A 14674-nucleotide genomic window follows, 5' to 3' on the forward strand; every position below is an offset into this window, starting at 1 on the left:
AAGAGTAAAAATCAGTGATAATTCGCAGGGACTTTATCAATATATTCTGAACCAGGACATGATGGCTTTTGTTACCTATCCCCACTCTTTAACTATAAACGTTACCATGAAATAAAATTATTAATATCCTTCAGAAATGTAATTTATTTGCATTGTTGTGTGACTCTAAATCTCATCTACGCTTCAAAAACATTTTTTTTTTCAAGTTTAAAGTTAAAATACAAATTATAGTTGTGGTGTCCCTTGGAAATTCCACTTCTTACCTGTTCTACATTACCTTTTATTTTTATTATTATCATTTAATATTTTACAAAAGGACAGTTTTATCACACTCCCTATCTGCCCCCGTTATGTCAGATATTACACAGCGCACACCGCTAGAGGGAGCCCGCGATTCAAACCGATATGAGTGAGTGAGCGAGTGAGACGGCAAAAAAAATCCTATGAAAAATAGAAACTAACTACTTGTGGGGTTGATACTTTTAATTCTTCGAAATAATAATAATGTACTTTGCTAAATAGGCAAAAAAACATACCTACAAATATATATTTTTTTCTACAGTAAACAGGTTTTAGGCAGTTAAAACTCTAGCATTACTGCAGAGATGTATACACCTATTATTATTAAGTTATTAACTAATAATGCTCAGAGAAGAAACCAGTAAAAGGTAAATTCCGATAATAAAACACAGTGGATCAACACCAGCAGATGACATGACTCTCCAAACCATCACTGATTGGTGGAAACTTTACACTAGTCCTCGAGCAGTTTGGACTGTGTGTCTCTCCCCCTTCCTCCAGACTCTGCTCCCTTGATTCCCAAATGAAATGCTAAATTTACTGATGGTCTGTGATGGTTTGGAGAGACTTGTCATTTGCTAGTTTTGGTCCATTGGGTCCAAAGTCAGCACACTGCTCACACTGGCAAAAATACCAATTGGTGTGTAATATATTTTTATAACATATGAGTTTCACAATTTTAACTGAATTACTGAAATAAAGTAACTTTTCAATGATATTCTTTATTTTGTAGATGCATTTAAAAGACACATTGATTTGTATTATATATATATTTATATTATTATCATCATCACCCCAGGCTTTAATATTACCAAAATGTAAGCTGTAAGGCGGAGGGATACACACGCTCGCTCGGATCGCTCTGAGGCTGATGCACCCTACCCAGCCTCGATCTGGGGAAATGAAAGAGCTCATATAATAAATGCTCGTGTATTTTATTAATCTTTGACTTGTTAAAACGTTTTTTTTTTCTTCCATTCACTAATTTACTGATTCACTATTCCTCATCAACTAATTACGTTACGAAAAGCACGGTACTGATGTGAACAGAGAGGCGAGAGTCTTGCACTATATCGCGACGCGGATGCGTTCGAGCTACCCGAGTCGGTGGTATGGCCAGGGCCATCTTTGGACGTCCTCTTCGCCGGTCGCAGTAAAAATCCCGTAATAAATCCGAACCTGAGCTTCATTTGCAGCATCAGAGCGCCGGATCCAGTGGTGTAGGCTTGTCTCGCATAGAGCTCGCTCGAATTAAGGCGTGGCATCCTGTAGTTTTCGTTTGGCACGGTTTGTATTACTCTGTAGCTGCATCAATTCAACATGGATGAGGAGTATGATGTGATCGTGCTGGGAACCGGACTCACAGTGAGTATCTAGTTAATATAGATGGATAAAGTAAAAATCCATCCCTGGGTTTTGCACCAACCGCATGGGCGGCTCAGCTGTAGCGAGCCGCCCGGGCGGTCGGTACTAAACCCTGAGATGGATTTTTATGTTCTGGACCTGGGTGAAACTATCATCTGCTAGTTTATAGCCATCAGGCTTTTTAACCTGTGTCTGCATCTGTCTGTGCCTAGGTCACGCCTAGATTACAGGATCTAGTAGGTATCAGATCATGGCATGGATGGGATAGATAGATAGATAGATAGATAGATAGATAGATAGATAGATAGATAGATAGATAGATAGATAGATAGATAGATAGATAGATATAGATAGATATAGATAGATAGATAGATAGACTTGCTGACGCATCGCCTCCTCCTTCAGTATGGTGTTGTAACGGTGTTCTGTCCATTTGTGCTACCCTGACCAAACGTGCTACCATAGCTGCTAAATAGGGATCATCAGTTAATGTTGACATTCTGTAATGAATTAGTTTCAATTTAATACAGTTAATAATAATACAATATTTTTTATTATTTTATTACTATTAATTGTAATGTACTCAAGCAAATAACATTGATAGCAAAAAACTATAAAATAATAAATGTAAAAACAATATTTTGGTTGCATCTTTTAATGTTGATGACGGAAAAAACAGCCTGAAAACAACCTTTAATATTTAACCTATTAAATTAGCCTAATTGTCATTATCTGTTAATGATAACATTTTAAATTCTGACATTGAATCAACGTTCATGTATTACATTTTAATTTAATACAATGAATAGAATTAATAATAATAATAATAATAATAATAATAATACATTATTTTAATACAACTAATAATAATACAATTAATGGTATTATTTTATTAATTGTGATTTACACTCAAGCAAATACCCGTGATAGCAAAATACATGGAATAAACATAAAAATAATATTTTGTTTGCATCACATCTTGTGGAGGCCAAAAAGCAAACAGCCTTAAAACAACCTTTAATATTTAACCTAATAATTTTGCCTAATAGGCATCATCCGTTAATGTTAAAATTCTGACATTAAATAAACGTTCATGTATTAAATTAATTAATACATTAACTAAATTCATTATATTTTGAATGTTTGGGCTGAGCTCTGGGAGATAAATGCTTCCCACAAATAAATATATTAATATTATCTATCTATTTATCTAACAACCTACAGCGCATGCGCAGAACTGCTGAGTAGCACATATCGATAAGTGGCACAGCTCGGCAGAACACCGTTAGTCAGTCAGTCCATTTCTGAAAGCTAAGCTACGCGACCACCCTACGCTTTTTCTATACAGACTCCATTTATCATTATTATATATCTCGCTTTCCTCAATGACTATCAACTAATTATCACGAGTTTGACGGATGTCAGCAAGGAAAACGGTGTTTAAAACAGCGGGACAGCGGTGCTCGCAATATATAGCAGCTAGGAGTGGCATCAGGTGCCCCGGTGGTGCGTCAAAAAAGGCAGCCAGCCAAACACTGCATGTCTCTTTCTCAACAGCTGAACCATATTATCCACTGTTAGCTGTAATTCATTAATAAAATGTCGTGTTTCTGTATTGTGTTAGCTAGCGTGCTAATGGCCTGTAAACAATAGGATTTATAGCTATACAGGGTGTCTGTGCAATGCTAGCCGGTTAGCTTAGCTAGCTAACAGCTAATAACCCTCCCTTTTAACTTAGCTACAATAAATGTGCTGAAAATAAACACCAAATATTTCGCATAATAAGCCATATATCTAATAAAAGGAATTATCAGCTAGAGAATTTAGTCTGTGGTGAGCTAGGTGCTGTATGGCGGTGTGTGTGTGTGTGTGTGTTTGTGTGTGTGGTGATGGAGGATCCTTGGGTGGGGTAAGGAGACACATCCCAGGGTGCATCACGGACAGCCATGAGTTAATGAACAAAAAGAGGCATTAAAATGCTTCATTATCTTCATTTATTCAATAAAAACATGAATAATCTCAATGCTAACGTTGTTGAATTTGTAAACGATGTTAGATTAATATTAAAATTTCTAATTATTTAGGCCTTGTTAATGTTGTTGTTGTTGGTATTGTTTTCAATATAACATTAAGAGTGATTTTCTGAATTGGGCACCATACCGTTACTAGATTTTCTATTGGGTAAAACCACAAAATACAGTTTAAAGTAATTGTTTAGAGGTGGACAACATATCAACATTTTATGGCATCATGATCATTTTCTTATAGTATCGACAATTGACAGTCACGTGTGTTTAATATCGGTAACGTCACCAAAGTGCTGCCATGATTAAAGTATCGTAAGTGTTGATGAGTTTGTTTATTTGGAGCTTTTTTCTCTCTGTTGGGTTTGGTTTCACACAAGCATAAACCTAAATGCACCTAAAGGTGCACCAATAAACCCAGTGAGCACATCGTCTCCTCTGATTGGTCAGTGAATGCAGCACATACCACACGTGTAAACAACATGGAACAGCAGAGACAGTGTTTGTTCATAGCTGTGGTAATTAGCGTTATCTAGCTGTATAATAGATGTATATTTAATAGCTGGGTCGGATCAAGCCTGGATTATGTTCACACCCTAAGTTAACCATTTCAGAGTTCGTTTGGGACCAGACTGAGTGCCATTACTTCTTTTAACACCTGGTAAATTGAACCGCACTAAAGGTACAAACGAACCAGAGTCAAAATAGTGCTGGTGTGAAAACCTTAGGCCCTTAGGTACTGTGACCGTGCAGTAGAAGTACTAATACTAGCTTTTATCTTTGGAGAATCTGAAGGTGTCATTTGGCTAGAAATCATTTAGTACTTGCTCTTTTTGAAATACAGTAGGTCACTCCGAGTTGCATATGCATGCTGCATGTGAAACTTCTTCAATGCCCAAAATAGAAAATGAGTGAATCAGGAAAAGCCCCTAGACTGACCTTAACCCATAAATTAGGATTCATGGGCGTACCCTGGGTTTATCCCATGTTTAAGTTAAATTCATGCACCAAATTTATTTATTTTTGGCCTGCTCATGAAGACGTGCTACAGTATTTTATCTACTCAAGGATGTGCTTAAGCTCAAGCTCATCCTGCCTTCTAAGCCTCATCACAATCATAACTTCATCACAATTGAAAATTCAGAAGGAAGTGTGGGCGAGGCTTTTAAAATAAAGGATGTATGACTCATACAGTCATGCTTTTAAAGTTTAAAATATTACTGTTAACATGAGAAAGATAAATTCATTTAAATTGTATTTGTAAATTCAGTTTCCTTTTTACTGCATATTATATCATTAATATCATTAAATAGATCCATACTGGTTCGAAATGTGAATTGTTTATTTAACAAATTGATTTCAACCCCTTTTCAACACTGTTATTTGATTGTTGACACATCCTGTAATGTGTAAATTGCACATACACACATTGCAATGGTGATGCTGAAAATATATATTGTTAAAAAAACAATATATTGAATAAAGCAAATAATAAAGCAAATAAACTTTTATTTCTCTGTGTTATTTTTGGGTTTTGCAAAGAACAAAATAAAAATAAAATGCAGTTAAGCATTGCTAAGTTAATGTCATTGTTGTGATTATTCATTTTAGGAATGTATTCTCTCTGGGATCATGTCGGTGAATGGGAAGAAAGTTCTGCACATGGACAGGAACCCGTATTACGGAGGAGAAAGTTCTTCCATCACCCCTCTGGAGGAGGTAAGGCTGTTCAGCAACGTGTGAATCAGTGTCCTGTCACTGATAATCAGGCTTATTGGGAGGGGGTAAGAAATGCATTAATATCAGGGTTTCAGACTGGTACCGTTTGGTATGCAGTAACAGAAACTGGATTGACCTTGTATGTAAATGGTGACCTTTGTCTGTGCTCCTCCTCCTCCAGCTGTATAAGCGGTTCGAGCTTTCGGACGGACCTGCAGAGTCGATGGGACGGGGCAGAGACTGGAACGTGGACCTCATCCCTAAATTTCTCATGGCCAATGGTAATTATACAGCCAGATTTAAAAGTTTCTCAAATGACAGATTTCTTAAATATGTTTTACAAGTAGGGGTGTGCCATATCATATCATACACAATAATATTGCCAATTTTTTTTTTTTTATATCGTGAGCAATATTTTACCATGAAATATCATGCCATATCACCCATCCCGAATTATCACATCAGGGTACTACTTTTTTGCTGTTTTTAGCAAAAGAAAAATCACACTGTTTTCATTTCCCATTATATATCTACTAGAGACAGATTCTGTCCAGCATCATTAATTTTTTTATTTAATACTGGATATATGGAGATATGTAGAGCGCATTATTAGTGCCATGACATTCAGGATCATTGACTTCTGTTACAAATCTGATAAATTTCTTCCATTTTTTAATATCTCAGTTAGGGGTGTATCGTTATCGCGATAATACCATGAAATATCGTGATATTATTTTAGGGCCATATCACCCACCACTATTTACAAGTTAAACATATATATATATATTATCAATTTAAGCTGTCTAGGTGCAGTAAAACATTGCATTGTCTCAGAAGCCTTATAGAACCAATAAAAAAGCATGTAAAAAGCATTGCAGCCCTACTGCCTAAGCCTAATTGTACAATATATGGACATGACCTCAATCATTACACTAAAAAAATACACTAAATATTGCCCAAAAGTGTTGATTTTAGCTGTTTCTCTTTTTTCCAACAATTATGATCCAATCCATAACCCAAAAAATATTGTTTATCACAATTATTTCTAGGAAAGTATATCAACCGGTGAAAATATTAATTTAGTGGCCTATCAACACCCATTTATTTTTTCTGTCAATGTTCTTTTAACCCTTTCAGACCTAAATTATGTTCTAGTTATGGAAAAAATCTATGAAGTATACAAAATAAGACACTATTAGATACTATTCTTATATAAAATCTGTATTAAAACTAAAATGCTTATTCCTAAACATGGTAATAAGTGTTCTAAATCAAAGAAATTAGTAATCATGATTAATTGTATTCCTTGTACTTGTACCTCTTTTGTTCTGTAGTAGTAACATGCCCCAATGTCTTTGCTGCAGATTTTTATTTATTTTATTTTATTATTTTTTTTCGTCCAGTGCAGTGGGCGGGGCTAAGCTACTGTTTGATTGGCAGGTGTATGATCTATTCTCATGGATAACAGGTCTCAATTAGTTTTCTGTGCAACAAAACAGTTGAAAAATGAAACTACATGATGTCCTACAGAATTAACATCACATTTTTTTATTTATTCCTACAGGGCAGTTAGTTAAGATGCTGTTATATACAGAGGTGACCAGATATCTGGATTTTAAAGTGGTGGAGGGAAGCTTTGTGTATAAAGGTGGAAAGATCTATAAAGTGCCCTCGACGGAGACAGAGGCCCTGGCTTCAAGTATGTATAAATATATTGTATAACATTAATTCTTCTTTTGTGCTAATGAAAAATATTTTTCCATTTACACTGAAATCAGTTCCAAATATCTGAGATTGCTTCAGTACCAAGTTCTTATTTGTATTATTATTATTATTATTTTATTTTTTAGATTTAATGGGGATGTTTGAGAAGAGACGTTTCCGGAAATTCTTAGTTTTTGTGGCCAACTTTGACGAGAATGACCCGAAGACGTTTGAGGGTGTTGATCCCAAACAGACGACGATGGGGGAAGTGTACAAGAAGTTTGATCTGGGGCAGGATGTTATAGATTTTACTGGACACGCCCTGGCCCTCTACAGGACGGATGAGTAAGAACATGTCATTTTATTGCAGTATTATCAGCCTGTAGCCTGCTGCTAACCCCGTCTAGCACTGCTGGAGAAGCATTAGCATTGGCGACTAACGGTTAGATGCTAATGCTAATACTCCAGCCTTAGTGCTGGAAAAATGTGGGAATCTAAGCTTACTGTAAATAAACGGTAGTACGTTTCTCACCCAAATAAAAATGAGCATCCAGAGCTCGTTTGACTTTAAAAGAAAGTCTTATTTTAAGGCTGTTTTATTACAGTTTTGTTTGCTTAGCTTAGCTTTACCTACCTTAGTTCGCTATTATTAATTGTTAGTGTTACTGAAAAACTATTGTAACTATATAAAAACAGGTCAATTCCATGATGTTCCATGTCCATCTTGTTATCAATAATTTGAAGAAAATCGGAGAATTTTCTTCTTTATATTCTTAATTTATTTATTTGTTAATTAATTTTTGCCTCCCCGCAGTTACCTCGAGCAGCCGTGCCTGGAGACCATCAACCGGATCAAGCTGTACAGCGAGTCACTGGCTCGTTATGGGAAAAGCCCGTACCTGTACCCGTTATACGGCCTGGGGGAACTGCCTCAGGGCTTCGCCAGGTGAGCAGAACACTACATGGGCCCTGCAGCTCAGGGACGACAGCCAATCAGAGGTCCTCACTCAACCGAAACATGTTTTCTATTTGTCTGATCATCAGGCTAAGTGCAATTTATGGAGGAACCTACATGCTGAACAAACCAGTGGATGAGATAGTGATGGAGGGCGGCCATGTTATTGGAGTGAAATCGGAAGGAGAGGTAAATTGAAAAGAAAAACAAGGGATAAAGTGGTTTTAAACAACTGTTTTTTGGTGCATCCAAAATCAAAACTGTCTTTATGAATAATGGTGCAGCAGTCAATTTATGGCAAAAATTATATATTTTTATTTAATGAAAACTTTCTGTTTTTGCCCATGCCTTCATCAAATCTACAGGATACTACACAAAACTGCTCTAAAAAGTCTTGTCCACTAATGAGGGCAGAAAAAGATTTTCAGAGATCTAGGCGTCTAGGTGGTTTAAAGGTGTTAGATTAAAGTGGGCATTAAAGTGTGTTTCACACAGGCCAGACACAAGATACAAATACAAATCAAAGTATTTAATAAAGGGCTACAGCAAAAAAGAGGTAGTGAGGGACAGGCAAGGTCGATAACAAAGGTCAGCATAAATAAACAACATACCAATAGATTAGTCAGGCATCGCAGGCTCATACACAGTAAATCCAATATCAGAGAGAAGACTAAGGTGAGAAGAATAAACTAAAAAGGGTTGGGAACGGAAGACAAACCAAGTATAATTGCGTATAATTGCTAGAAATAATAAATGCAATATTCAAGGGCAAGGACAGGGTGGAAGTGAGGGGTAAAAATACACAAGAAAACAGGTGTGCGCAATCAGTAGCTGGGTGAGTGGGAACACTGTAACAGTCTCTCAATAGATATCATGGTTTTGTGCTGCAATTTAGAACACAGAGACATGACTACTCAAGCTATAATATGTTTTAAGGGGACAGTACATAAACACACAGTACAAAAAGGTTAACAAAATCAAATATAAAGTGATTATTCTGTGCAAAAATAGGGCAAGATCAGTTTCTGTTCATTTTTAATTAATAAGTTTTAATGAATTAGTTAGTTCAGTGTTTTAATAGTGCTGATAATACTTATAATGCATTCTGTGTGTAATGGTACTCCACTTTTGATCACAGTAGTGATAACAGACAGTTAATTAATTAAATTTTTTTTTTTTTACCCAGATTGCTCGGTGCAAGCAGCTCATCTGCGACCCCAGCTACATTCCTGACCGCGTGCGCAAAGCAGGCCAGGTGATCCGGGTCATCTGCATCCTCAGCCACCCCATAAAAAACACCAACGATGCCAACTCCTGCCAGATCATCATTCCCCAGAACCAGGTTAACCGCAAGTCAGGTCAGTGCATCTTCACTGGATGCTCAGTATTAGCTGCCACTAGAGGGCATGCTTACATTTTGTATATGTTTTATACTGCTCAGTTTCTAAATCAGTTTCTCTGATTTTGCTATTTATAGGTTTATGTTTGAGTAAAATGAGCATTGTTGTTTTATTCTATAAACTACAGACAACATTTCTCCCAAATTCTAAATAAAAATATTGTTATTTAGAGCATTTATTTGCAGAAAATGAGAAATGGTTGAAATAACCAAAAAACAAAAAAGATGCAGAGCTTTCGGATCTCAAATAATGCAAAGAAAACAAACAAGTTCATATTCATAAAGTTTTAAGAGTTCAGAAATCAATATCATCATGTTCTCCTCCACCAGTCTTACACACTGCTTTTGGATAACTTTATGCTGCTTTACTCCTGGTGCAAAAATTCAAGCAGTTCAGTTTGGTGGTTTGATGGTTTGTGATCATCCATCTTCCTCTTGATTATATTCCAGAGGTTTTTAATTTGGTAAAATTAAATTAAAGAAACTCATCATTTTTAAGTTGCTTTTTATTTTACATATGAATTTTATTGTACATATGAATGAATTGATAATAATATATTTTTTCTTCTGTTTTGTCTTCAGATATCTACGTGTGTATGATTTCCTATGCCCATAACGTGGCGGCGCAGGGAAAGTACATCGCCATCGTGAGCACCACTGTGGAAACTGCAGAGCCTGAAGCTGAGATTGAGCCTGCTCTGGAGCTCCTCGAGCCCATTGACCAAAAGTACTCTTATTTTTTTTACATTTAATACTTAAATACTTTTTTAAACAGAAATTTTAGCTTATGTTCTCTAAAATTATTTCTTCTCATCATTTTTTCTGTATTACAGGTTCGTGGCGATCAGTGACATGTATGAGCCAACAGATGATGGTTCAGACAGTCAGGTGAGACTCGGCTCTTCCTTTTTTCTCTTATGTTTTCCAGCCTGAACACTTTTTAAGAAAGCATCTAAAGAATAAACACAATATAAATAAGGAGCTAGAATTTGCCACACTAGCATGGAACCAACCAGCAGGTATTCTATATATATATATATATTATAATTGGTCTATTTCAATTATGTACTAATTATTAATACTATAAATAAAGCTTTTGATTATGAAGTATGCAGTTTATATAAAAGTGTCGAAGTTGAGAATTTCAATATCCACAATACATACTCAGAAACTATCTGTTTTCAAGATCTACCTCAAAGATATTAATAGAAACTGGTGCATTGTATAATACTGTCTTATTACCTTTCTTTTGTCTTTTAATGTTTTTAGTTATTATTTAATTATATTTAATTGTCTCACCAATGATTTTATGATTTTTACACCTTAATCTTATTTGTTTTATAACTTATTTTACAGTATCTTATATACCTTAGTAAAATACGTGGCTTTTTTTTTTTTTGTTTATTTATTTAATTAATTAATTATTTTTTATTTCGCGAATCCTTTCTCTATATATCGGCTCGGCTACTCTGAGTTTAAATAGAGGTTTATTGATTTTGCAGACTAATTATTTGGCCAAAAATGGCATTTTATTGTTCAGCTGAGGGAAAAGACCAAAGAAAATATTGGGGTTATTTTGGGTCATATTGCACATTTTTTGGTTGCATATACTTTGGACTTGTAGAGACATGTCTGTCATCTGCTGGTGTTGATCCACTGTGTTTTATTATCAAGTCTAAAGTCAGTGCAGTATTGTTTTCTCACATAATCTTACAGCACTTCATATCTTACAGCTTCCCTCTGCTGAAAACAACTTTTATGGAGATGCGGATTTCATTTTCCAGCAGGACTTGGATCTTATATAACATTCTAATTTTCTGAGACACTGATTTTTGGGTTTTCATTGGCTGTAAGCCATTATTATTTTACAATAAAGGAAATAAACGCTTAAAATAGATCACTCTGTGTGATATTATAAACACCTATATAATATAAAAGTTTCACATGTTGAACTGAATTACTGAAATAAAGTAACATTAATAATTGTTTTTTTTTACGTCTTCCAGGTTTTCGCCTCACGATCCTACGACGCCACCACTCACTTCGAGACGACCTGCAACGACATCAAGGACATCTACAAGCGCATGACGGGCAGCGACTTTGACTTCGAGAACATGAAACGCAAACAGAACGACGTGTTCGGGGAGGACGAGCAGTGAGGGAGGGGAGGAGATGGAGATGGAGGGATGGAGGAGAAGGGAGATGAGGACAGTCTACAGGGGAAACACACGGTGGTGGTCGCTTGTGAGGAGGGTGTTGCTTGTTGCTTAAATTTAGACCATTTAGATCATTTGGATTTAGATTAAAAAATGAGAGTTAAAACAGCCACACCAGATCACAGGCGGCTATCAGCTGCCCTTAGCTTTCCTTTTTCTAGTCTCGATCCTCGTTTCCTCTCCTCTTTCTCTCTCTCTTTCTCTCCCTTTCTCTTTCTTTTTCAAGTATGTACACTTTAGCACAGAGGCACAATGCTCTTATGCTCACATTCCCCCCGACGCATCCTTCACAGAGCAAGGTCGCTACCTTCATCTTAGACTTTTTTCGTGAACATGATAAGCATCATTCCAGCTACGTTTGAAGTGAAAAGTGAAACATTTCCACGCCTTATTTGTTTGTGAGTCGTTTTTAGTTTATGAGTGATGTCTCTCTGGCAGCAGCCCTCATGTCTTTGCATAATAACCCACTAATTAACGTTAACGAGTGTGTGAGTAGATCGGAACTGTGAAATCACTATTATTTTAATTCATTCCAAACAATTATGTGACTTTTTTTTTTATTATGTGACGAAAATAGTACTGTTAACATTTTAAGACACTAACAGAAACAGCATGAAGTTTTGAGTAGGTGATATAAATTAAAAATTACAATAAAAATAAAAAAAAATAAAAATCTGCCTTTAATATTTTAATAATTATTAATAATGCATCAGTGACACAACATCTCTGAACCTGTGTATTTTGGCATATATATATATATATATATATATATATATATATATATATTGGGTTATATATTGGAATACTGTAAGCAGGACAATATGCAATATTGCAATTTAAAAAAATATATATAGATAAACCTGTCATAGTATAAAAACTAACTAGTTTAATCTAATTAAAACAGTGGGACCTGAACACTAAATAACACAATTTAACAATAAAATTCTACAGTATTTTTTGGACTATAAGGTGCACCGGATTATAAGGCGCATTTTAAGCAACACTACTCGCAGTTTTTTTCACGTCTTAAGAAAACAAAACTGTAATTCTTAGTCAAGTCAAACTAGTGCTGGATTTTAATCTACACAGATTTATCTCCTGGAAACTGTTTATCTGAGTGAGTAAAGCACTTCAGTTTATTTACAGATCTTTAAGCTTATATTTGCAATATAAAAAAAAGGCTGAGTTTCTCCAGCACTAAGGCTGGGTGCAGCAGCATTAGCGTTAGCCGCTAACTGCAGTGCTAGCAGGATGTATAAGGTGGCATACTGAGGTTTTTTTGGAAAATTGAAGGATTTTAACTTAAGTGCACTTTGTGGTCTGAAAGATATGGTATACTGATTTTGGGAAACGCTAAAAAAATGAGCAAAAAAAAGTAAAAAAAATTGCAATACTTGGATATATATATGTATATATACGATATATATCGACATTTTCGCACAGCCCTATTTCACTACATTTTATCTGTCTACAGACATACCCAGCTTCTTTTAATTGTGTAATTTCTTCAGATTTGACAGTGAATTGGTTTAAATTGAAGCCTGGACTATGGACTATGTTTTGATAATGCAGATTATGATAATGCAGATTATGATAATGCAGATTATGCAGCAAGAATAAAAAAGAATTGGAGTTAAAAGCCATTAACGTTTGAGTTGCCCTGTGTAGAAGCTGGTAAAGCTGGATTAAGCGATTGATCTAGGAATCGTGTTAATGTAAATTTTTGAATAATGTGTCCTTCGCCGCCGCTTGACACTTAAACATATCTTCTCGCTGTTCTGGCTTTGTAAACTAGGCTGGACCCTGGTCTTAAGACTCGTTCTCTCTCTTTTTCTCTCTTTCTCTTTTCCTCTCTCTATCTTTTTCTCTCTCTGTGTGTCATTTCTGATTGACTTTGTGATTTAGCCTGTGTGCTGGAGTGTGGTTCCTCTGGTGAACACGAAGACATGCTTCAGTTAACGCTCCATATTAACCCAGTTCTCACAGTTTTACACTTAAACATCAGTGTGTGTGTGTGTGTGTGTGTGTGTGTATAGAGTTAACATGTACTGTTATGTTAGTGACTAAGATGTTGTTTTAAATTTTGTTTGCATTTCTCAGATACTTTATCCTTAAAAAAGAAAATCTCAAGTGGCTCTTATTGGTCGGTTGCTTTGTGTTTTGTTCTGTTCTGTTTTGTTGTCTTTTTTTTGTTTAATATAGATGATTTTTTTTGATGATGCACAGGCTTTTTTTTTTCTCCCTGTGCCACCTGAAGCTGTGCAGTTTGAGTAATGACCTGTGCTGCTCTCAGTCCAGCTCATGCATCGGTTAATTGTTCTTCTCTAATTGATTTCTTGAATTGATGTCTTTGTTCACATTCCAGCTGATTGAGATGTGCGACAGTAGTTTTCTGCGTAGTTTCACAGGGAATTATAATATAAAAACACTATTAATAATAAAGTACAATTCCTTTCAATTCACTTTCAGAAGGTCGTACTTCACGTTGCTTATGGTCTCTCAGACCCACTTACTGTGCTGCAAGTCCTGCATCATTCAGTCTCTCCTCTTCTCTCACCTGTGTGTGTGTGTGTGTGTGTGTGTGTAATGTAATCCGACAGACAAAACCTTCTCAGTGGAAACCGAATCAAATAGCATCAGTCTTACTCTCGGCGAATTTAGCTCCGCTCAGAATCATCTCCTGCATCATTCTGACCGATTTGATTTCTCGTAGCTGTTTGAATCTTCTTTTTTTACTTTTATTTATTTTCCATGATGTGTGTCATTTAACTAAACACTAAACACTGACATATGAACTTCAGACAAAGCGGTTAATGACTCTAATTTGTGACTTTATCACAAGTGTTTTGAGCAGTCTTGTGCAATGAATGAAAAATAAAAAATGTGAATAAAATGCTGAGAATCTGATTTTTTTTGTCTTTGGCCTTTTTCAAACTATTCAAACCATATAACTAAATAATAATCAATTTTAGGGGTGAGCAAATATGGCCCC

The 14674-nt window shown here is 35.6% G+C and overlaps 1 protein-coding gene across 1 annotated transcript; it reads left to right on the forward strand.

Moving 5' to 3' along the window:
* The first annotated feature begins 1387 nt into the window (after positions 1 to 1387).
* Positions 1388 to 14589, forward strand: gdi1 (GDP dissociation inhibitor 1). Its single transcript, XM_022677156.2, has 11 exons — positions 1388 to 1665; positions 5301 to 5408; positions 5590 to 5689; positions 6973 to 7107; positions 7259 to 7457; positions 7927 to 8058; positions 8157 to 8256; positions 9254 to 9425; positions 10049 to 10193; positions 10300 to 10354; positions 11473 to 14589. Exons 1-11 carry the CDS (start codon positions 1621 to 1623, stop codon positions 11623 to 11625), a joined length of 1344 nt encoding a protein of 447 aa, XP_022532877.2. The 5' UTR covers positions 1388 to 1620; the 3' UTR covers positions 11626 to 14589.
* Positions 14590 to 14674: the final 85 nt, after the last annotated feature.

Source organism: Astyanax mexicanus, chromosome 13 (genome assembly GCF_023375975.1).
Source record: "Astyanax mexicanus isolate ESR-SI-001 chromosome 13, AstMex3_surface, whole genome shotgun sequence".
In the NCBI taxonomy this organism is placed as follows: Eukaryota; Metazoa; Chordata; class Actinopteri; order Characiformes; family Acestrorhamphidae; genus Astyanax; species Astyanax mexicanus.